This window comes from Heptranchias perlo, chromosome 12 (genome assembly GCF_035084215.1).
Source record: "Heptranchias perlo isolate sHepPer1 chromosome 12, sHepPer1.hap1, whole genome shotgun sequence".
NCBI lineage: Eukaryota > Metazoa > Chordata > Chondrichthyes > Hexanchiformes > Hexanchidae > Heptranchias > Heptranchias perlo.
This window is the reverse complement of record NC_090336.1, coordinates 39,213,498-39,239,046: the sequence shown is the minus strand read 5'-3', so window position 1 is coordinate 39,239,046 and position 25,549 is coordinate 39,213,498. Positions and strand designations below refer to the sequence as shown.

Here is a 25,549-nt window from a genome sequence, read left to right as displayed (position 1 = left end):
TTTAAAATCAAACTGGTCTTCAACAACAAAGAGTCAGACCTCTACAATTTCATTAGGTTTTTGGCTGATATAAAAGGTACAACAGGATACTTATTAGAAACTCATTTAATAGACAGCATACTCTGTTTTTGGACTTATCCCATATTTGCTCTATGTTTAATACAGCTCATACACTTGTTCCAGGGCTAGAGGCACCACAGTTTTTCTCCCTTCACTGCAAATAAGAAAGACACTCAACCTTTTCAATAATGTAAGAGTTGAATTTGCATACTTATGCTGCAGTGTTTTACACATAAACAGCTCTCACATGAATAAAAAAAATCTTTAAATCCTCCCTGTCAACAAAAATCAACACAAACTGATAGACCATGTTAAACAGTATTCCAGACCATGTTTTTTTTTTGGACAGGATAAATCATTGGAACAAGCAGTTTACATCAACTGGTAAAGTCAAAGGTATTAATACATGAATATAGAAGGGTCAGCGTACATTTTTCAGTTATAACATACCTGATTCTGCTATTTTGTTTGTGACACAGTATAAGGATGTGAACAAACAGAGTAAGCAATGAAATGATCATGAACACATTCTTTGGGTCGCCACTTAATGGGGTCTCACTTTGCTGAACTATAGGTCCAAGAGGAACGCAACTCCAACCAGCCAACCAAACAGAAGATGAGTTCTCAACAGTTAAGAATCAACAGTTGACACTTCTTTTTGGAAAGGCTGTACAAATTAGTTGCTGTAACCAATAGGTGCTTTTGTTGCCTCTCGAAGTTGTCTTGCACTGTTTTGGATTATTAGTTTTGCCACTTGGTGGATATTTCTGTCTCCCAGTAATCACTCTGGGGCTACAAAAATCTGACCCATTTATTTATAAAGTGAAAGTTGTCCTGAGGCCTAGGATAATACCCATCTTACATGGTTAGAACAAATTTTAGCCATGATGAGACATACACTTAAACTGATGCCACCCAGCCTCAAAAGAAGCAAGAATAAAAACTGAAACTGAAATCAAAAATGTAACTGACAGACTTGCATTTATCATGGTGCCTTATCATATCTCTCAGAAATATCTAAAAAGTGCTTTAAATAAAAAAGAGGCTTTAATAATGAAATTGCTAATAATTCTCAGCAATTTCATTGTATAAATAGAATAACCCTCAACACATGGGCCTGATTGTCATCGATATTAGCAAATTTATATCTTACATGTTATGTAGTTCAGTCCTTTTATTGTATAAATATATCACACAGCCATAGACTGTTCCCTATATCTGTTGCCATGTGCACATGAATGATTGGCTCAAAGCAGTATGCTGCCGTAGTTGTGAGAAGCATGCAGTGCTGGCGGTTAGGAGGTACGAAAGGGAAAATAGAAAATGAGGACAAAAATCCTAACTTATTAACATACCTTTATCATGTACTTTTACAATAAATCCTTACTTTCAATTAAAGGTCTCTGTTGTTTTAAGTAAAGATTTAAAGGCATTTGTCCTTGTTTCCTAGAGGGAGTGATGTATGTTAATTAGGTAACAGCATAGAACAGCCCAAGGTATCAGCAATGATGAATTGTCATCATGCATCAACTAGATGGAATGCAAAACCAGCCTTTTTGAACCATAACGTCAGACTCCATTGGATAAGTCAGTCTGGAATGATTCCAAGCAGTTCCATCATCCCACTCTAGAACTGTACAAGTAAGACTCTGGCCTCAATTTTCCACCCCGCCACCATCCAATTTTGGCAGCAGAGTGGTTGGAGGCAGGAAATGTGACAAGATGCATTTCCACCAGCTCCCTGGCATCCTCCACTACTTACTTATGGGATTTTCTACCGGAACTTATGGTGGACGTTGAATACAATATCTGGGTGGATTTATTTAAATGATAAGTTAAAGACGGGAACACATCAACTGATGAATTTTCCACAATTAACCCCTTAGCAGCTTGGGGTAACAGGATTGCCACTGTGTTCTTAGCATCCAGTGTTGTGAAATCAGTGGATGGGGTTTTTAAAAATGAAAGGACTGCCTTGTCTAATGCAATGGATCACAGGCAGGTGCAATTTAAAATATATATTTTGACCCTGGCCATCCGACCCAGGAAAAATAACCTTTTGGCAATAGAACCGTTGAGAAAAAAGCTTGGTTGAAAAATCTAACCCTCAGTGCCTTACAGACGATGACACAGTCCCTTTAAAACCTGTTTTTTTGACCAGAACATACGAAAGGTTCAAAACTCCTAGAGGCGATTTAATTACAACGGTAGCTATTTTACTAATTTGAGCTTGTATTAAAAGTCAGGACAGAGAGATATTCTTTTTTAATACAATGCAGTGAAGGAATTTATTTCCTATGCTAAAGGTTTATTGATATTGAAAAAAGATACAAAATGACAGCACTTTTGAAAGACTAGGAATAATAAAAATATTAAACAATCGAACACTCAAAACCACAAGAGCAGAACCATCTGAGAAAATTACTTCAATTTTGTAATTTTTAGAGCTTAATATTACACATTTGTAAACACAGAAGAGATTGCAGGTACATATTTTGCATTAAAAATAAATGTAAATTGATTAGAGCACAATTATTAGGTGATACTAAGTGATAAGCCTTTTCACAGCCATCAGCACTGTACATTATTAGTTTTCCATTCATTTCCAGACTAATGATAACAAAATATGAAAATAGAATAGAAGGTAATATTACTTTTACCATAATCTTAACGACACTCTGGACGCCAACTCTTTCAAAGAAATGTGGGAACCATTAGTTTATAATTAATGAACAAGAAAGTGTGCATTAACTGATGATTAAAGCACACCCATGCAGAAAGTGAATGCAGTGCCTCAGTGCCCAATGACAAAGCATGTTAATTGACAATTAATATACACTTTGCTCAGGACACCCGCCTTTTGCTTATGCAGAAAATTAACTTTGCTGATTAATGAATGATATGTAATCTATCATACTGTTCAAAACAATGGTGCTCTATTATTTTTTGCAAATATTTTTTCCCCTTTATCAGTTCCCTCCATATTCCACCTACTATTTCATGGTTAATAAGCAGATAACTTGTTTCCTAGCCTTTGTCAACACTCCTCGATGTAGCCACAAGGAAACACACCAATACTATCTGGGCTGACTTGCCCTCTGATTATTCCACTTTCCCTGTAGGTACATGGCTGTCCCTTAACACATCCTCATGATAGGTAGGCTAATATCAGATATTCACTATGTGGAGAATTGTGGATACAAATCCACGTCATACCACTTAAATGGCACAGTGTATTGGAGCATCAGCTCTCTGCACTATTGTGGAATCCACATTGCTTTTGTTTTGATCTTACACCGTATTCATCTTTGAACAAAGATCTTCAGGTCAGCAGGCCAGGGGTCGTTATAACGGCCCAAGGGGATGAAGGTGCAGGAGAGACAGTGGGAATGAATCATAGTTTCGTTAGAAGAGAAGGTCTTAAAATTAGGGTTGATACTTTAAGGATAAGAGCCCAAATAAAATTCTACACCCCTAGTTCTTAGGCTGGAGTGCTATCAGTGTATCAGTAAGATGGGCATGTCTTAGTGGTGGCAAGTGTTGAAGTAACAGTCATTCTGTCAAGAACTGTAAGTTGCATCAATCATAAGCGTGCAATTATTGATGTATGTCATGATATATACCACTTAGAAGCGATGATGGGGTAGCACTGTATGGTTTTTCAGGCAAAGAGGGGATATTATATTTCTTGTTGTGACTGATGTAAAAGGACCTAAGTACAGGGCACAAACTTACTTAAGAAATTACTCGCTTAACTTAAACTAATATATGGTGCATAAAAGAAAGAGCTGTTCCACCCCATCAGTTGTATCTCTAAACAGTGAGACATGCAGCAGCTGTTAGGCACGACAAATCAACAGGGCCATTGAGAAATATTTTACAGTTTTAGATCTGTAATTTCACTTTAAAGAAACCCAACTTGTCTATTCCTACTAACATTTTAAAACTTCCGCTGACCAATAAAAAAGGAGTTTTGCAAAGATCTTGCCACCCAAATGTAACATCCAACAAACAACTTGGAATTCCCCAGTTTCAATGGCCTCATAAAAGTGAAGTGTCATAGGAGCTAGTTTGTATTGAAATATCAGGATTTGCCGAACTTCACTTTCTCATACAGGGAACTTTGTCCAGAGACAGTCTTCATTTATGATCCGCCTCAGGCAGGACATAGTGAGATTTATCAAACATCTGGTAGAAATCTTGGAACCATTTATTAATGAGGGGAGGCTCCACTAACACGATCTTCTGATCCTTCCAGATTGCTAACAGTAGTCACTCTTCCCCCCTTTTTTTGGTTTTGATGATCTAATAATCATTCTGTATGCTCATGTTCAAAGCAGCGCTCCTAAATCTGTCATATGATTGTTCTAATTTAACAGGAACTATCAGATTTAGTTGGTACTTAACATGGATTAGGATTGTGTTTCATTCTCTTTCAAAATATTTAGCAGTAGAATTTTTACAGTTTAAACAGGTATCACTAGAGCTGAATTAATAGGAAAAGTAGGCATCCTGTCGAGAGGATACCTAATGATCAATTAAGCATTTATTTCAAACAGAACACTCCGTTGGAATACATACTTTTTAAACTCTGTAAAAAAAAAACCAATTATTCTTTTATTGTGTACAAGTCCAAAAAACTCAACATTCAGAGCAAACTTTATAATGAGCTCAGTTAAACTAATATAATTTGCTTGCTCAGGATGACGAGGTACAATGCAAACAGCCTTCAACTCTATCATCAACAAAGAGCGGGAAGCAGGGATGCAAATGTAGGCAAGCCTAGTCCGCAGTGATAACAGTGCCACTGTAATAGCAGTTCCACTGTAATTGAGGTATTTATATATACAACTAACAAATTGAAGGCCTTTTGGGAAAAAAAATAGGTGTATTGAGTGTGAACTGATCCTGAAAAAGCAATCATCTTATCAGTTAATGGATATGCAAAGAAAAGATTGCAGAATGATATTTAATTGACATTAATATATGCTAGCTAACTAACAATTATATTATGGAGAAGTTTAAACTTAGATTTTCTCAGAACTGCAAATACAAGGATATCCAACCTTATTGAATTCTTTGAAGTAAAAGAAAGAGTAGACAAGGGCAATGCAGTGGACGTGGTGCACATGAACCTTCAGAAGATGTCACGTAATGAGACACATGACTAAACTCAGGGCATGTGGAGTGAGGGCTACGATGCAGAATGGATTGAGAGATGGCTACAAAATAGAAAACAGAGGGTAGTAGTTCAGGGAAGTTTCTCAGACTGACAGAAAGTGGGAAGGGGTGTCCCACATAAATAAAGATAGCCACTAACCGATCAAATAAAGAATTTAGAAGGAATTTCTTTATACAGAAAGTGGCAAGAATGTGGAACTCGCAGCCATGTAGTTGAAGCAGATAGCATTGGCACATTTGGTGCATTCATAAGGGAGAGGGGCATGGAGGGATATGGGGGCAGGATCGGAAGAGGTAATTAAGAGTGGAAAGAGCGTTGTGTGGAGTATAAACACCGGCATAGACCAGTTGGGCCGAATGTTCTGTACCTCTGCTGTCGATTCTACTTATGCAGTTCTATGTTTGGCATTAAATGTGTAAATCCCCAAACTTTCTAAACCAGTCAGCAGCTTTGAGAATGTATGATTTTGTGTCTGTACTTTCTATCAGATAGAGTGCTGAAGAATTCTAATAACTATTATCAACTAGAAACGTAATGTAAAGGATCCTTTCAAACTCCATTTTAAATGAGAGAGGACGTCCAGCAGTTTCCATATAACTTTTCACCAGAACTAGTCCCAAAGTCCTTTACACTGTAATTTCTCATGCTACCTACCACTTCTTTCATTTCCCTACATAACAGATGTTTTCTTTTAAATGCTGACTGAAATGTTCGTTTCAAAATAAATTCCTCTTCTACTGTTTTTTAAAATTATTGCACCAGACATTGTTAACCTAAAATACCAACCTTGGATTTTGATGCAAATCCTTTTACATAGAAGTTATAACACAGAAGTCCAATCGTCTCAACCAGCCCATATCGGCATTTACCCTCCACATGAGCAAATAGTCAATAATATATTGACCTACTTTGTTCCTGTATCATCGTTCCATCATTGGCGGTCATGCCTTCAGCTGAGAGGGCCTAAGCTTTCGAATTCCCTCCCTAAACCTCTCTGCCTCTCTCTCCTCCTTTAAGGTGCTCCTTAAAATTTACTGGTGAGGCCGTTTCTATGTGGTTTCTGCGGATCTTCTGCTGAAATTATGACGGACAATAGAGCGAACACCCGCAGAAAATAATGTGCTAAAGTCTGGTCATAATACGAGATTGCCATCTTATCCAAATCACATCCTATTTCAAAAGGAGGGATATTTTCACAGTAGAAAGATATGCATGAATTTTAATGATTAACTGAACAATCTTCAAAGTTATATGAACTGATGAAAATCAACAAGCTGCCAGCAAGCACTTTGGATGTGACCACCTTTGAAAGAAGTAACCCAGATTCTGAATAATTCCTGCTGACAATTCAAACGTTTCAAATGGTTACCATTTTTGAATCCATCTGATCACACCCAATTTTTTTTTAAAGTTAAGATTTTGATAGTAAGAACTCACATCTAAGTCCAAAAACATGTACACTATTGACTAAATGGATTAAATTAAATGAGCTCACACACACTTGAGGATATTTTGAATTTTATTAAATCATTCCTATTTTTGACACCACAACAACTTGCATTATATAGCAGCTTTAATGTAGAAAGACATTCCAAAGTACTTCACAGAGGCCTAAAGAAAATGGACCCAAGCCAAAGAGGTGGGTTTTAAGGATTTTGATTTCAGGAGGTGACTATATACTGCATTGTTTCAAGTCAAATGAAAACAAGAGGATCACTGAGCTTTTATCGAATTCTCAGTAAGTGTTCTTATTGGTAAACATTATTTAGGTTTGATTGTATAATCTGGTAACTATGCAGATGCATTAATAACATTTCATTAGGTACAAAAACAAAACCTATACTGGAAAGCATAACTCACATTTGCTGTGCTAACCAAGTGAAGAGCTGAGTTAGTCAGTATGCAGCCATTGCCCATATCAGGCTGTGGGTGTAAGTCTATAGTTGAGGTGATTCAGTGGGTATATATCCATTTCCCCATACACTTTGGCTCTGGATATCGGCTTATTCAGTTAGTTTAACGGATATGCCTTCAGTTCCCATACAGATAAACATGAGTACGAGCGCTAGTTTCTAATAGTCCAAGATGGAGGAGTGGGATCGGAGACATAGTCCTAGGCGCTTATTGAGTCCTTAACAGTTTGGTGGGGTTGGGGTATGAAATAATTACACATTAATATGTAGGTATGACATTTGCAAAATTGTGTGACTAGTTCTGATACCAATACATTAAAAGCCAGAGTTGTGTTTATCTTCGTTGAACAGTCATTTTCATTTCATTCAATCCTCGACTAAGATGGCTCAACATTCAGGATAAAAAGGATGATGAGGCAGAGTTGTAAATTTTTGAGTAAATGTCTAGCAATCTAAATGTAAATTGGATACAATACATCTGAAAATAGTGATGTTTATCACTCTACAGAGGTTCATGCCTTAACATGTAGGCAGGCTGTGAAAGGAGAGGGTCAGGCACTTGCTTGGAAGTACTTTACTGGTAAATATCCTTAACTGCAAAATATTCCAAAACAATTACAGTGTTTCTAATCAACATGCAGTTAAAACCTTTTTCAAACTCAGTGTCCTGAAGTCCCTTTAGCTAAAATTGAAGTATTGCATGCCATAGCTTGTCTAAACTGTGCTATTACAGACAAAGAATAATATGGTTTGGCTACTCCATTACCTTCCAGTTAGATTTCTAATATTCTTGTTACACCAGAGTAGTCAATGATCTTTCTAACTATACTGTATACATGGTCTTCAACTTATTACCCTGAAGGATGACAAAATGCTGAAGAATGAAAATTATCTCCTATGTGGCTTCTGGTAATGGCATTAGGCAATCTTAGATCTGCGATATTGAGATTCAAAATCAACACTCCATTTCTCCCACAGATTCCCAAATCTGCACCTTAAACCTCATCCTTCTCCTTGGGCAATGTCTTGTTTTGCTTTAAGATTCCTGATGCTCTTATTTAAAGACCTTCCAACTAAATTTTAAATTTGAAGAAATTTGTGCTGCAAATGCATCTCACGCACAAGTAGCTTTATGAAGAAATTTAAAAAGACGATTTAGTGCTTAAGAACATATATAGATAGGGATGTGTGTGAATTACATCAGATTTTATATCACATATAAATCACAGGTTATGAACTAGAAATTGTGAGAGGTAACAGACATACTCAAATAAAAGCATATCTTCCCCACCCCCTTCAAATAGAAAAAGACTGTTTTTGAAAAATTGATTTCCAGATCAAAAAAAAATCACATGTAGGTTTTAGCATGTAGTGCTCAACACTGAAGATAAGCAGGGCAAAACACCGTCCTGTTTATTTAATATGCAAGTAACCCTGTCATTGTCACAAATATACAACAGAACTGGACAGTGTTAACTATTATTCTGAGTGTCAGTGCTACCAGCTCCCAATGTACGGGTCTGGATCAGGTGATATCCCAGAGTGATGAAAGAATATGAGAAAAATAAGGAAAGAGGTTAAAAGAGGGATGAGGAAAGCAAAGAGGGAGTATGAGGAGAGAATCTCAGAAAATATTAAAAAGAACGGTAAAATGTTCTGCAACCATATCAGTAAAAAGAGAATTGTTAAATGTGAGGTGGAACCCATATAAGATAGTAAATTAGAGCATAAGCAGAAATTGGCAAGGAATCTTAACAAGTATTTGGCATCAGTGTTTACAAAAAAGAAGGATATTGGGGAGGAGATAAATCCTTAATTGGTCAAAAGGGAGATGAGAAATACTGGGCCGGAGTTTGCTCTGAGCGGCGAGCGAACGACACCAGCCGTTTGTTAGACATGCACTTGTCCGTAGACTTTCCATGGGCTTTTGCACGGCCAGTTGCTGTCATTAGGGGCTCAATACAGCGCGACGCCCTCCACAGGACATCTGAGCAGCATTTGGAATCATGCACGAAAAGTTCTGATCACATGGGACGATAAACAGTGAAGAGAAGACAAGCCCACCAATTTAGCCAGGAGTCTGAGAGAGGTGAGTAGAGTCTTCAAATGACCTTTTAAAAATAGAAAGTTAGTTTAATTGTATATAAATTTGTTAAAACTTTTTATAAACAATGGGATCCTGAGTGGAAAAGGCATGTTTTTCCCATTTTTTTCCCCACACAGGCCTCTTTAAGCACTTCCAGAAGTCTTGATGTCATATATATTTGAAAAGAGTGTGAAAACAATCTGACATCCAGCTCTCATAGACTTTTTGTACAAGTTTCTGACAGCTAAAACGCTCCCTTTAGCTGAATCCTGCCTTAATTAAATATGCGCAAACTTTAAATGGTAGCAAGACAGGCTCCTCGCGTCAGTTCAGACAAGCCCTAACTTTTTCTGGCGAGTTTAGTCCGTATCTACGGCATCAGTGCAGGAACTTCATACCGTACGCTGACGACACCCAGCTCTACCCACCACCACCTCTCTGGGCCCCTCCAATGTCTCTGATTTGTCACACTGCTTGTCTGATATCCAGTACTGGATGAGCAAAAATTTCCTCCAACTAAATATTGGGAAGGATGAAGCTATTGCCTTTGGTCCCCGCCACAAACTCCATTCCCTGGCCACCGACTCCATCTCTCTCCCCGGCCACTGTCTGAGGCTGATCCAGACCATTCGCAACCTTGGCGTCCTATTTACCCTGAGATGAGCTTCCAACCACAGATCCGCTCCATCACTAAAACCGGCTACTTCCATCTCGGTAACATCGCCCGTCTCTGCCCCTGCCTCAGCTCATCTGCTGCTGAAACCCTCATCCATGCCTTTGTTACTTCTAGTCTTGACTATTCCAATGCTTTCCTGGCTGGCCTCCCATCATCCAACCTCCATAAACTTAGAGTCATAGAGTCATAGAGTTATACAGCACGGATAGAGGCCCTTCGGCCCATCGTGTCCGCGCCGGCCATCAGCCCTGTCTACTCTAATCCCATATTCCAGCATTTGGTCCGTAGCCTTGTATGCTATGGCATTTCAAGTGCTCATCCAAATGCTTCTTGAATGTTGTGAGGGTTCCTGCCTCCACAACCCTTTCAGGCAGTGAGTTCCAGACTCCAACCACCCTCTGGGTGAAAAAGTTCTTTCTCAAATCCCCTCTAAACCTCCCGCCTTTTACCTTGAATCTATGTCCCCTTGTTATAGAACCCTCAACGAAGGGAAAAAGCTCCTTCGTATCCATCCTATCTGTGCCCCTCATAATTTTGTACACCTCAATCATGTCCCCCCTCAGCCTCCTCTGCTCCAAGGAAAACAAACCCAATCTTCCCAGTCTCTCTTCATAGCTGAAGCGCTCCAGCCCTGGTAACATCCTGGTGAATCTCCTCTGCACCCTCTCCAAAGCGATCACATCCTTCCTGTAGTGTGGCGACCAGAACTGCACACAGTACTCCAGCTGTGGCCTAACCAGTATTTTATACAGCTCCATCATAACCTCCTTGCTCTTATATTCTATGCCTCGGCTAATAAAGGCAAGTATCCCATATGCCTTCTTTACCACCTTATCTACCTGTTCCGCCGCCTTCAGGGATCTGTGAACTTGCACACCAAGATCCCTCTGACCCTCTGTCTTGCCTAGGGTCCTCCCATTCATTGTGTATTCCCTTGCCTTGTTAGTCCCTCCAAAGTGCATCACCTCGCACTTTTCCGGGTTAAATTCCATTTGCCACTGTTCCGCCCATCTGACCAACCCATCTATATCGTCCTGCAGACTGAGGCTATCCTCCTCGCTATTTACCACCCTACCAATTTTTGTATCATCAGTGAACTTACTGATCATACCTTTTACATTCATATCCAAGTCATTAATGTAGACCACAAACAGCAAGGGACCCAGCACCGATCCCTGTGGTACCCCACTGGCCACAGGCTTCCAGTCACAAAAACAACCTTCGACCATCACCCTCTGCCTTCTGCCACAAAGCCAGTTTTGTATCCAAAGTGCCAAGGCACCCTGGATTCCATGGGCTCGTACCTTCTTGACCAGTCTCCTGTGCGGGACTTTATCGAAGGCCTTACTGAAATCCATGTATACCACATCCACTGCGTTACCCTCATCCACACGCCTCGTCACCCCCTCAAAAAATTCAATCAAATTAGTCAGACATGATCTTCCCTTGACAAAGCCATGTTGACTATCCCTGATTAATCCTTGCTTCTCCAAGTGGAGACTAATTTTGTCCTTCAGAATTTTTTCCAATAATTTTCCTACCACTGATGTTAGGCTCACTGGCCTGTAGTTCCCCGGTTTTTCCCTACTCCCCTTTTTGAATAATGGTACTACATTGAGCTCATCCAATACTCTGCTGCCCGTATCCTAACTTGCATCAAGTCCTGTTCTCCCTTCACCCCTGTGCTCGCTGACCTACACTGGCTCCCAGTCCAGGAATGCCTCGATTTTAAAAATCTCATCCTTGTTTTCAAATCCTTCTATGGCCTCATCCCGCCCTATCTCTGCAACCTCCTCCAGCCTACAACCCTCCAAGATCTCTGTGCCCCTCCAATTCTTGGCTCTTGGTGTTGTTCAATTCATTTGAATGCGGAGCCAGATGGCGAGATGCCATTTTCGTGCAGCCTAATGGAGGGACGACGCATCTCGGACAGCAACTTCCCGATTTCCGTCTTTTACTGCACGTCTGCGCTTGCCGGAAATTGCTGTCCGATTTGCACATAAATAACGGTGAGTGCTGTTAGCCTCACAGTCATTCTCACAGCAAAATCCAGCCGAATTTAATAAATAAAACGAAGCAGGAATCCATTCCGGCCTATAAAATAACGAGCCCTGTTGCCCCTGGGAAGCACCTTGAACATTGCTGCTAAAAACAGGTTTGCTAGGAGGGAATCGGAGACGTTGACCAGGGTGTCATGCTTGGTCACGTACACCTGGCCTCCAATGTTCAGCTCCACCACCTTGAGAAAGGAGGTGAACATCTCACTGATAGGCAAGATGCTGTCGCAAACAGCCATTTCTTGGAGGAACAAGAGCAAAATACTGCTGATGCTGGAAATCTGAAATAAAAACAGAAAGTGCTGGAAACACTCAGCAGGTCAGGCAGCATCTGTGGTGAGCAAAACAGTGGATTCTTGGAGGAACTTTGAGCTATAAAGGGGATTGGGACCTCTGAGGCTTTATCTCATCAAATCTCAGTTCCCAGATGAGAACCTACATATCACTCACTTGGAAAATATGTTCAATATTTGACGGCAATTTTAATTTGAGGTCCAACAATAAAGTATTGCGATTAGATCTAATCATCCTGTAGCCCATCATGTTGAGAAATATAAATGTACCTATGTTACAACTTGCATTTGTGATGTTTTTCGCGTGCTTCCAATTTTATTATGACTTAATGGTGTTCTGAATTTTAAACTCTCGTGACATCCAATTTTTTAATAAGCTGTGAAGCTGCAATATGATTTAACACCTGCAAAAAGGCAGCACTCAGCTAGGGATCAGACTCTCCGGGAGAGTCAAATGCGCTCATGGAAACTCTAAAACATGTGTAAAGGAAACTGATCTTGGAGCAATAGTTCACTCCACTACCAAGTCATCAAGGGCCCACTGGCAGCATTATTCTACAGTTTAGGTCACAGTGACGATTAAAGTCACATTAATTCAGGAAATTCACGATTTCCATTGATTTTAATGGGGGCTGAGCTATGATAATTAATTTATCACTATTTGGTGAGAGTAACAATAGAGTGGTACAAAAGTCCTGGTAAATTATGGCGTGAGGTAAGTAATGGCGTAAGTCACTCGCCATAATTTCCTGGAATTCTTGTACTGTAAAGCGGGTCCTATGACAATTATAATGCCGCAAGTCTCCAGGAAATTCTGGGTCTGTATTTCAGGGTTCTTTTGAAAATGGATATCTATCGGAGGACTGGAGAGAGTGGCCAAAGTAATATCCATTTTCAAAAAGGGAGACAGAGCTAACCCAGGTAATTACAAGCCAGTTAGCTTAACATCTGTGACAGTTAAAGACTCTAAAATTTTCCCTAAGACAAAATTCATAAACATCGAGATGAAGGGAAATTAATCAGTAGCAGCCAACACAGATTACAGAAAGGAAGATCATGCCTGACAAACCAGATAGAGTTCGTTGAGAAAGTAGCATTAATGGTGTATGAGGGAAATGCAGTGGATGTGGTGTACATGGGCTTCCAGGAAGTTTTTGAAAAGGTACTACACAGGAGACTATTGAAGAAGATTAAGGGGTATGGAATTAGGAGGGCCAGTAGAAAGTTGGGTTATAAACTGTTTAGAAGAGAGGAAATGAAAGGCAATTTCTCAGAGTGGTTGGAAGTGGGTAAAGATATCCCACAGGGTTCTGTTCTGGGCCTCTTCTGTTCACTGTATAAATCAGTGATTTGGATATAGGGCTAGAGGAAGTGATGCCCAAATCTGTAGTGAATACTAAAATAGTAAATTGTAAATAATTCTGAGGACCAAAGAAGCTGTAAGGGAATATTGATAAGATGGTGGAATGGGCAAAAAAGTGGCAGATGGAATTCAATGTCAGATACATTTTGGTGAAATAAAGTAATAATTGTACTTTGAATGGGGGAAGGCTGGATGACATGGAAGAGCAGAGAGGTCTGAGTGTTCAGGTTCAGAAGACATTAAAAGAAGCACCTCAAATGGATAAGGCCATTAAGAAAAAGCTGATAAAATACTGGGTTTTATGGCAAGGGGTAGAGAAAATGAAAATCGAAATGTAATGGTGAATCTATATAAACCTTAATAAGACTATAGATAGAGTACTATATGCAGTGTTAGGCTCCACACTATAGGAATGAGGTTCAGGCAACACTGAAGGTATAGCATAGATTTAATTAGGATGTTGTGCCTGGTATGAGGAAATATAAACATGAAGAAAAACATACAAAATTGGAGCTGTTTTCATTAGAACAGATTAATGGATGGTTTGATAGAAGTGTTTAAAATTATGAAGGGATGGGACAGAGTAAATAGAAAGAGACTTTCCAGTGATTGAGGGGTCTAGAACAAGAGGATATAGATACAAGACTAGCTCTAAGAGATTTAGAACTGAGGGCAGAAGAAACTTTTTTTAAAAAAAACACAGGGTTTTGAGGTAGTGAAGTGCACTATCAGAGTTAGTGATTGAAGCAGAGACCGTGCCAACATTTAAGAATAGGTTGATAGGTGGTTGAAGGAAAGAGGGATAAAGGGATGTTGGGACAGGGCGGGCACGAGCTTGTGTGGAGGATGAACACCAACATAGATTAGTTGGGCCCAATGGCCTGGTTCCGTGCTGAAATTTCTATGTAATTCTATGTAACCTTGCCAGATTCACAAAGGCATGCCACGCGCAAGACCTGGTATAAAAAGAACAGTCTTCCCAACAGCAGGCCTGAGCAAATCCAGCAAGTTTATTCTGGGTTTGCCAGCAGCATGAGACCCACACTGCAGGAGCCAGAAGCTCTCCTATGCCACTAAACCAAATCTAGAAGCAGCTTTAGAAAACCAATTGTTCATCATGGTCAGAGTATCTGCTCTGTCAATTGAGTTGGGAGTAACTCATTCATGATATCTCATCATTCAGTGTAAACGTCTACATGAAATCAATGAAAATATAGCCACTTCTAAAAGTATACACCACTGTTTTGAGGAAGCAAAAACCGGTTCTCAACGCTTTATTTTCCTGCTTAATATGTTTCTCACTGCATTAACAGGATAGATATATTTTTTAAAAACATATGCTTTTCCTCAATTATCCACCCTTTTGTTCTGAAGATAGTGACACACTGCTGTATAGTTACATGGGCGCTAACACCCTGCAGTGCCTCACTGAAATGGCATTCTTCACATGTGCCTAGGCATTGAGAATTGGCGAGCTATTTTGCTGTGGAAGGCACTGTAGTTGAGCTTGATCCTATTATTACTTGACGTTCACACAGCACAGTTTGCTTAATAGTGATTAGGAGCAGGAACCCTCCCTCGCCTTAAATGTGCTGAAGCCGGGGTGGGGGGCGGGGGCACTGAATTATTGTGCACACTTCCCCATCATCTGACTGAGAACAGCTAACTCAGCACAATGCAGAGCCTGGGACCGTGTTGGTCTGTTTGGCTCAGCTCCACGTTGGGCAATGAAGTTATCCACTAAGCTACCAGGGAAGCAGCTTTTCTGAAAAGCCATCATCTTCTCCAATCCAGCTTTTCTAACTAAAAAAAGGTGTTTTTTTCTTAACAACAGCAGTTTTGCCTCGTGATTGCCTCATTGCGTTAGTTAGAGATTCTTCTTATCGCTTGAATAGAATATCAATTGATTGGGACAACCCAATTGGCATCTTAGTTCATTTTTTAATTGAGAGTTTTAGTCAGGCCATGTTTGTGTTAAAATTTGCAGTGAGAAAGAATGCAACTAAGTGGGAAAGTACACCACTGACACTTATAAAATTATGAATCCTTATTGAATTTTAGTAAAGCACCACCATAGTGTGAAAAATATTTGACAAAACTATTGGAATTACTGCACTGTATTGTTCTCTTAGCGTAGTCTTTTTTATTGATGTCTTCAAAAGAAATGACTATGTATGATTTGCATGGTCAAACAAGAGATTAATGTACAACCATTGAGAGAGAAGTGGAGAAACAGAAAACCAATACTTACTGTTAAGCGTTTTGAAGCATCCACCTCGATCATTCCCTTTAAGAGGTTTTGGCAGTCCGGCGGTATAAAGTGTGGCATATGAAACACTCCACGCTTTACCTTTTCCAATAACTGTCTCAGATTATCATCGTCAAATGGCAGTGCTCCCTGCAAAAACCAGGAAAGCTCAGAATTAACACTCTTATTTACCAAGCTAACTGATAAGACACTCAAGAGAATAATGATGGAAATACATTGAATGCAATTTCCTTTTCTTAAAACATCATTGGATATGCTTTAGGGCAAATGTTCATTGGCTGTAGTAACTACAAAGGTTTGCAAACTATTTTCTATTTTTTGGGGGATGGTGAAAGATAGGTTACTTATAGTGGAGGAGAAATTTCAGCGAGGAATGACCAATCCTGATTTCTTCACGTATCACATGTTTATGTGTGTTACATTCATGCTCTGTATAAATGCAAGTAGTTGTTGTAAAGTGCCTTTCATGACCTTAGGATGTCCCAAAGTGCTTTACAGCCAATTAAGTACTTTTGAAGTATAGTCACTGTCGTAATGTAGGAAACACAGAAGCCAATTTGCACACAAGGTCCCACAAACAGCAATGAGATAATGACCAGATAATCAGTTTTAGTGATGTTGGTTGAGGAATAAATAGGACATGGGGAGAACTCCCCTGCTCTTCTTCGAATGGTGCCATGGGATCTTTTACATCCACCTGAGAGGGTAGATGGGGCCTCGGTTTAACATCTCATCCAAAAGACAGTACCTCCGAGAGTGCAGCATCCCATCACTACTACACTGAAGTGTCAGCCCAGATTATATTCAAGTCTCTGGAGTGGGACTTGAACCCACAACCTTCTGACTCAGAAGAAAACGAAGAAAAAGAAGTAGTAGTAGTTGTTCATTTGGATTTACATACACTTGGATGCACCTTTCAGGGTTTACAGAGTCAGAAATTGTCTCATTGTAATAAACAAATCAAATGTTTTATAGTCACAATACCCCAAGCACTGAATTCCTAATCTCAGTTTTGACGCTGTCATTAGGAGCAGAGCATTCCTAGGTTACTTTTCCATAAACCTTAGCACCTAGTCTGAGGTCAGCGTCAGTGGAGACCAGGGAACAAAGGGGCTGGTTAGATGGTCGAGGTGGAGTTGCTAGGACTGCAACAAATTGGGCGCTGGCTGCACCTGTGACAAAACGAGCATGATAAAGTGAGGTCAGCTCACAAACATTTCAGTGGTGCCCTTGGCTCATAACACAAGAGTTGTTGGGAGCATCACAGAGTGAGGGGCCAGAATGTTGCCACCTACATTCAGTGCAGGGCTGTTGGCTGTCCGAATATTGCTGCCATTTTTTTTTCCACTAACAACCACAAGGAACTTAAGTCCTTTGCTGGTTCTGGCTAAAGAAGGCTGAAATAAAAAATTGCAGCTATAATGATGAGTGTCCCTTTGTAGGATGGGGATCACTGAGCAACAAAATTCCAACCCCCTTCCGGCGCTCTCTAAAGCAATTGTTCCTAGCAGGCACTTAGCGGCTGGAGCAGCACTCAGGCACTCCAGCGATATTATGGTTAAGTGCCCTAATTAAAATAAGTTGTGGTGACCTAAATGAGCCTTGTACATATTGAAGGCTGGGCCCATAAGGTGCATATAGGCCTCAGACCTCTGTATTTGATAATATATAGAGCCAGCACCCAATTTACTTCACAGCAAAAGACACCATGGTGTTTGATACAAGACCAGGAAAATATCAGGCAGAAAAATATTTTAAAAAGACAGGCTCATCCTCAGGAAAATCATTCTATACTAAATGTGTAATAGTTATTGTTCTTTAAAATGAATAAACTCTGTTATTGAAGCTGACCACATCATGATGGACAATTAACTGATTAAGGATTCATAATTATAGTTTTTCCTCTTAATTGCTTTGGCTAAAAATCTATAGGTGCCATCATTCTCCTTCTTCTGCACAAGGATAAAACTATGCCCCGTGTCAAGCATGTGCAAATCCTCATGCCCTTACGTATGTACCTTGATATGCATATGCTAATTGTGATAGTACTGAACCTCAGTTCCTGCCTTAGCAGCCATGTTGACCTCCGCATACTGAAAGAATGGATGGAAGATGCACCTAAAAGGTGTCAGTTTTTCCATCCTGTCTGTTGTATTTAAGTCACTTCATTTTAGTTTAATCATATGAAAAATTCTTGTCACCACTCCTCTGCAGTTGCTAAAATGTTTTGGTGTTTCTACTCAAATAACAACAAAAATGGCTTGTATGTGATATATTTACAGATAAGATCTTTCCCAAGTGAGTTTTGTCTATAGGCAAAACTACCCCCATTTGCATCCACCAAGAATGAGAAAATATAACCATGGGGTGTACAAAATGACCAACTGCTCCAATTTAAGTCCACCCATCCTTTCTCCAGGTGGAGAAAAAAAATCTAACCTACCTCTCACAAATGAAAATAGGGTTCAGGTAGTCTCATTGCAAATTCTGGGGTGTGCAAGAACTTCTCCTAGCTGCAAGAACATTGTCTGGCTTCAACAAACAACATGGGAGTGTGAGATGGCAAAATCCATTTGGTCCTGAATTGTCGTTCAGAAAATATCTCTTCCAATTAAAGTCAATTTTACTAGAGTTTTGGGAAGAACACCCATGAAAAACAGTACAGTTAAAGCAGTAATTACTCTCGTTGTGCTGCTTTCATCGGTGTAATGGTTTTTTGCTGTAAACAGCTCAGATAATCAGTAAAGTGAAAGAAATAAAGCATTACATTGGCAGTGCAGTGAACTCTGGTGTGTTTAATCTTCTGGGACTGAGTGTTTGAGTGCAAGTGATCATTCCCATTTTCAATGCAGATAATGAGAAAGTGGCACAAGGAGACTAAATCAAATAAGGGAAAGCGAAAGACCTTAGGGCCTATTAGTGAAGGAACTTAGGCAGAAACCAGTCAGACGGGCAGTTAAAGTAGCTGCAGCTACCTTACCCCCTCCGATCCTGCTGCCTTTCCATGAGTTTAAATGCTCTTGGAAGGCAGTGGGGTCCTTCTTTAAATATTCAGATGATATAACCGGGTCTGACTCCAATTTTAAACTGAGACTTGCGTCAGGAACCAGTCATGGCTTCTTCACTGGGCTGATCTGGCGGCAAGTGGAGCCGAGACAGAAGAGGCTTCTGAAGGTAGGTTATTTATTTTTTTGGTTTCCGTTTGGGCCAGGAAGAGCAGAATTGATTCTTTGGGCCCTACAAGGAAAGCTTGGGCCTCCCCTATCTGCGATGCCCTTCTGAACTCCATCCCAACGACCGTTCCCTCGGCCCCTGGCTACATGACTCCCATCAGGAGTAAAACGCATTCTTCATGAACAAAATAATGTATCACTATCAAAATGGTACAGTTTAATGAACAAACAGGATAACTAAGAATAGTTAACTTAGATGGTTATGATTTGGGCTTCTCCTGTTAATTTTGTCTATTGCTCACAGCAAAAAGGTGGCATCCATATGAACCAAAATCTGTATCTTTTATACGTGCCATTGATGGAATAGTTAAGTGCCATAGCACGAGCAATTACCCTTTATTACAGTAAAATGCACTGTGAACTACATGTGATGCCCACCATGTTCTCCTATCTGCTCCAAAAGGCAATAAATATCAGTCAGAACGTTACATTCAGTCTAAAACTAATAGTCAAATTTATTTAAAAGTAAGACAATTATACAGAAGCAGAAAGACACAGCAAGAAACTAATAGCACAAAACTTAACTTACACAAACACAAACTGTCCCTAAACAAGAAAGAGTGTCCAGAATACTTCTAGTTCTCTTCAGAAGCTTTTGACAGATTCTCTGACGGATGGCGCATGGGAGATTGATGTCCCATCGAACTCCTGTTAGACCCCATCTCTGACTGAGGCAGTGCATAGTAGATAACTAAGCACCATAACGCTGCTCCTCCATTATATGTATTTCTTTATTTTTAAATTAAGGCAAGCTCATTCGAAGGCAAGATCAAATTCTTCTCAGTGGTCAGGCAAGTGATTTAATAACAATTCTAACATTTAGCAGATGAGGTGAAAATAGTGGTCTCCTGGTCATCTGATAGTTTATTTGTTTTCGACACCTGACTCCTCTCAGAACAAGGTTCCCTTGATGGTTCAGGCAATTGAGAAAATTAATTTTGGTTCTTCCCCAAATGTGATGTATGTGACCTTGTTTTGCCATCAAGCGCACTTTGACCTAATCAATTTAGGCACTGGCGCAAACAACAAAATCTGGCGGCCTTTCCCTGGAATTGAGGATCTTTCTGGTAAGTTTTGTTTATTATCCACTCCCGTGACACAGAGACAATGAAACTCTTTTCTCGCTATGCCTATCTGAAGCCAATTTTTAAATCACAATTATCTTGTCTATCCAAAGTGATATAAAATATACACAGTAATTTTCTTTTATTTGATGCAGCACAAAAATTCTGCTTAGTTTTATCACATACACAATCAATAATTGCTTATATGAATTTACATTTTACTCCGATTGATAAAAAACTTTCTTCCAACTTTCCATACCCAATTTGTGTGTCTCCACGACAGACACTATTCTCCAGGCAACCTACTCCATACATCTATCAACTCTGCCATTGTTCTATTTGAGTGAACTTCTAGGAGATGCGCGAGTGTGACCCAGAATACAGGATGCAATGGTAGGAACCATTTCGTAAGGTCACATTTATTTTTGTTTTCCCAAAGAGCTGTGGATTAGGCTATGGCTAAAGTGCTGGATATATTAGGAGTCCAACTTCTCTCTCCATCACAATCTTTCTTGTCTTCTCAGTATTGTCATTATGCTTCTGCACTTTACTGCCTTGTTCCTTTTAAGCTTCAAATACGCTGTGCCACATGCTCTTCCTCCACCATGCAGCTGCACTGTGTTGCACCACCTCCTATTTTAACTCATTTGTTCTAAGTAATGTGGCCCGACCTCACAACTGACGGGTCCCAAAGCCAAGAGTAAATTAGGGCTAACACCAAAACTGGAATAAAACCGCATCCCATGGCTCTTCGTCATTAGGTCTGATTACACCTCAATAAATTGGGGTATAATCTCTGCAGTTTTTTTAAAAAAAGTAATATGATGTAATGACCAGCTTTGCTTTCCAGTTGGGCTGATCTTCAGAATTTCCCAAGAGTGACCCTAATTAAACGTTCAGACGAGCCTGGAGCAGCTCTTAGTAATATAATGCGTCAGAAGGAGTACTCCTGCTCCTCCTGGCTCCACAGAAATGTAACTTTTATAAAGTTTTCTGGAGATTTTTTGAATGGCCTCTGGCAGTGCCTTTAAGGACCACTGGTTAGGCCGCTCAAGACCTGCAACAACAGGGAGAAGCATATGTGGCGCATGTTCCCTTCATTTGTAGATGAATTTCAATTGGGGGGTCCTACAACTGGTATTAAGATCCTGATTTGCATCTGCAGGGCACCTAGCACCTAGAATCATAGAATGGTTACAGCACAGAAGGAAGCCATTCGGCCCATCGAGCCTGTGCCGGCTCTTTGTAAGAGCAATCCAGTTAGTCCCATTCCCCCGCTCTTTCCCCGTAGCCCTGCAAATTTTTTCCTTTCAAGTATTTATCCAATTATTTTTTGAAAACCACGATTGAATCTGCTTCCACCGCCCTATCAGGCCACCTGCTTCCAGTTTGGTAGCTGGCACGCTTCCGGTAGCGATCGGGCGCAGGAGATCCCAAAATTCATCCCCCCGTCCTTCAGGTTTTCTACCAAAATACGGCCGCAACAATGTTGAATTTCTCCTCTTCACACTCCTCCCCAAAGACAGTAATGTTGCATGACTGGCAGCAAAATGTTGAGGTGACCTTGGCTGTCACTGGTCGGACCGTCCCTGTGGTGGAGGCTAGCTGCAGGTGTTCTTGCAACTGAAGTCAGGTCCTTACAGTCATTGTTAGGTAAGAGTGCCAGGGGCTACAAATATGGGTGCTGGCATAATGGCACAAGTAGATAGTTCAGTTCTGATACCTGATGATTTCCCTGACAGTCAAGGTCACCTCAACATTTTGCTGCCAGTCTTTTCATCTTGTACCACTTCAACATTGAACTACTGCAAATCGGGCACATTGAAGGGAACCCCATCAGCAAGTGGAACTTGATTTGTTGACCTCAGGGATTCGTCACATAGGTGCCTTGTTCCCAAGCTCCCTTGAAAATTCACACTGTAAGAGTTTCTTTTTATGTGCGTTATTTTTGTTTATTCCTGTGCTAATGAACTTTTGTAAATGCTTCAATTGTAGCGGCTTTCCAGTGAATTAACAGACAATATTCAGCTAGTTTACATTTGACAAAAACATACGTTTAAAAAAAACCTTTAAATGTTTTTTAAAAAATTGATAAAAATATTTTTCATAAAAATGCTAACAAAAATGAACAGAAGCCGGTATTAAAATTGAACTCCAAAACTAATAAAACAAAGGCTAAAAAAATACCTCGGAGCCTTTAAGAGCTTCCCTTCAGCCTGATCCAAATGGGAGAAGTGAGCTGCTGGCTCAGTTCCAGCCTAAGCAGACAGAAAATGGTGCTAGGCCGCATTTAAATACATATTAACATTTAAATGAAGCTACAGCTCATTTTCAGTACGAGTATGTTAGGCCAAGCAGAAAGGCTTTCTGGAAAAATAGCATCCAGTATACAAGTGGCAGGGATCAAGTTAGATGAGTTTTAGCTGGATCTTCTGGTTCTCTTGGCTGTTCCTGCACTTTCAGACAGGAAAGAATTCAAGGCTTTTTTTTTTAGCCTATTTTTTGTTTTACAGGATAGTCTTCTACCCTAACTCATTCATTCCCAGGACCTCAAAACTGTGGAACTCTTAACCTCTCCAAGATTTCCTTTTCTTCTAACATCAACAGCCTTGTACAACCTAAGCTTGGCATCACCTAGCCACTACTTCCTGATTTATCTCATGTTCTCTCCCACTCTTTTCAATTCTGATGGTGTCCTTGGCCTTTCATATAGCTGGCATAATAATAAAAATAATAATGCTTCAAAGCAAAGAGGGAATCCTTCAATTAAGCAGATGAAAGTAAAATATAGTATTTGCATTATATCTGTTGCCACTAATCATAAAATTATTCAAGGTAGATATTGTAAAATTTGTAGCAAAATATAGGGTGCTGCCAGACTAAAAAAAATAACTATACTGCCTTACGGAATGCTTGCAATTTAAAACAAAATCCCTAGGAAATCAATTCATTGATTCATATATGTTTTCAACGGAGATTTAGATCAATCTCTCAAAATAAATGTAGAGTTTTTAACATTAGGAAATAATTAGAAAACTCCCTGCATTTTTAATGTAACTATTCAGAGTTTAAGGCCAAACATCAAATACACGTTGTAACAGAATTCTTCCCCAGGCCATGATTAATGCTGGCTATAAATAAAAGCTTTCTGATCAAAGGACCACCCTGAGTAATTAATGTCAAAAACACAGAAGTAGAGATCACGACCCACATTAAATAATGATGAAAGAAAAATGGCTGTTTTAAAATGTCAAATCATATGCTCTTGTGGTGTATAGTAAGTTTAATATAATTAGGATCACCATGATTCCAAATGCGAAGGGAAACAGCAACACAATATTTCCATAGCTCAATCTTAACAACGACAATAACAGGAAAATGAAAATGATAGGCCTGCATCTTTTTGAGAGATTACAAACTCAAAACAAATTATTAATCTATTTTTAGGATTTTGAGGTTCTCCAAGTTAGGAAAATAAGGCTATGATTTAAAAGTATCTAAAAATATTTCTGCAAGATTCCAGGTATAAATTGAACCCCAATATAATATTTGACATAATGACCAACTCTAAAATGAGGCACAGACTCAAGGAAAGAAGAGGGAAGAGGGACTGCATTTTACAAAAGGTGGTGAATATATGAAAGAGACAGTGGAATGTCTGTTAGTGTTGACAAAATCAAGAGGAAACTGAATACATATCTGGCAGAGAAAAGGGAATGAGGGCATGAGAATAGTATTTTTCAAACTTTGGAACAGGCCGGATGAACAACAATTTTCTCTTCTATGTAGCAGGTCCAAAAGGGATTCCAAAATTCTTAACCACTTCTCAGCATCATGATTGCTCAAAATAAATTGAAATTTTGATACCGAACTTGATTAATTTGATATTTAATCATGATTAGTGGAAACCAATAGATGGCAAATGTATAAATGGTGCTAATGCTACAAAGCAGATTATATTGAAAGGTACGTTATGGGGAATTCAAAAAAGGAATCAAGTATTTAAAACGTTAAATTTTTCAAGAGTTTTTAATGTTTGTGGAATGCAGAAGACACGATGGGCAGTCAACACTAAAAATGTTAAAGAAGTTCTTCTCTTCTTCATATTATACTTTGATCTTCCATACTGTTTGATAGTTGCAATTGCAACGTTAAAGCAATTTGGGTGCAGATGCCCTGAAGTCTCATTCATAAATTTACATTTTTGGCTGTGAACCTTCCCTGATTTAGACCAAGGTCATAAAGGCCAGCAATGTGAAAACACTGGAACTTGAGAACTCAGCCTAACCTTTATTGATAGGCTGTTACAGCAACATGGGATACAATTTCAGAATCCATCAGATTACTGTGTGAAAATAAAGTATGATACTAGTCGCATGAAACTGAGCAAATACTTTTAAAATCATTGCGGGGTACTGGATGGCAGAATCAATACACAGTTCATAATTGTTGATCTGAATAGAGTATTAAAAAGACCTGGAGCAGGAACTGGACAGGTGGGTGGTGAGGCGAACATCAAACCCCCCGACCTCGGTAGCCTAAGGCCTGGCCGATTTTAACTCCCGAGCCACATCCATGAGCTCCTGGTCAGCTACTCACCCGAAATAGGCGGGAAGTAGCAGCGGCACCAAAGCAATAGTTGCCGGCAACAAACTAAGTCGGGGGGAGGGAGTTTTGTGAGGGAAGGGGTTTGGCCCAAGGTAGAGGAGGGCAAAACTTTCCTTGTGGGGCGCAGAGGAACACCCCTGCTCCTCTTGGCCTCACAAAGAAAGTAACAAAAACGTAGCAGTTTGGATCACTTTTGACCGCGTATCCTCTTTGCACTGTTTTCACCTGGCGGCTTGCCCACTCAGACCAATTAAAATTACAGTCCGAGTCCAATAATGTATTGGACCCCAATCTGCATATTTAACGAAGGACCCTGTTGGCTTCAAGGTGTCGTTGCCACTTGCTCAGAAGAGCAGGTTAAAACAGAAGACAGCATGATCACTGCAGGACCTTGGCGGGTAAGTTACCTGGCCGTATTTAACTGTCCAACCCCCCCCCCCCACCCCCAACCCCTCAACCCCCCGGCTTACACCAGGTGGGTAAGGTTAAATTCGCCCCATGCGTGTTTTATTTAAATAACGATTTGATGTGAATTTTATATGCATCAAAGATGGGGTAGTACTGGAACTACTTCTTACACCCAGTGTTGATATCAAGCCAAGTGTACTACTACTAAACAAAGGGGACAATATCCTCTACTCTAACAATATGTATTAATCCTAACCTCAGGAAAGAACTTCCATGCCCCAGTGTGACATTTCCATTGCTCACACAAGAGCTGAAGTGTCAAATTATGGGTATGTGT

General features: G+C 39.9%; 1 protein-coding gene across 6 annotated transcripts in view; it reads right to left on the bottom strand.

The window, feature by feature from the left end:
* The window catches only part of LOC137327980 (serine/threonine-protein kinase BRSK2), a 734,949-nt gene that overhangs the window by 100,025 nt on the left and 609,375 nt on the right, over positions 1–25,549 (bottom strand). For all 6 annotated transcript variants that reach the window (XM_067994008.1, XM_067994005.1, XM_067994009.1 and 3 more), the window contains exon 8: positions 15,882–16,028. In XM_067994008.1, the coding sequence (XP_067850109.1) occupies positions 15,882–16,028 (147 nt within the window). The remainder of the gene's footprint in view (positions 1–15,881; positions 16,029–25,549) is intronic.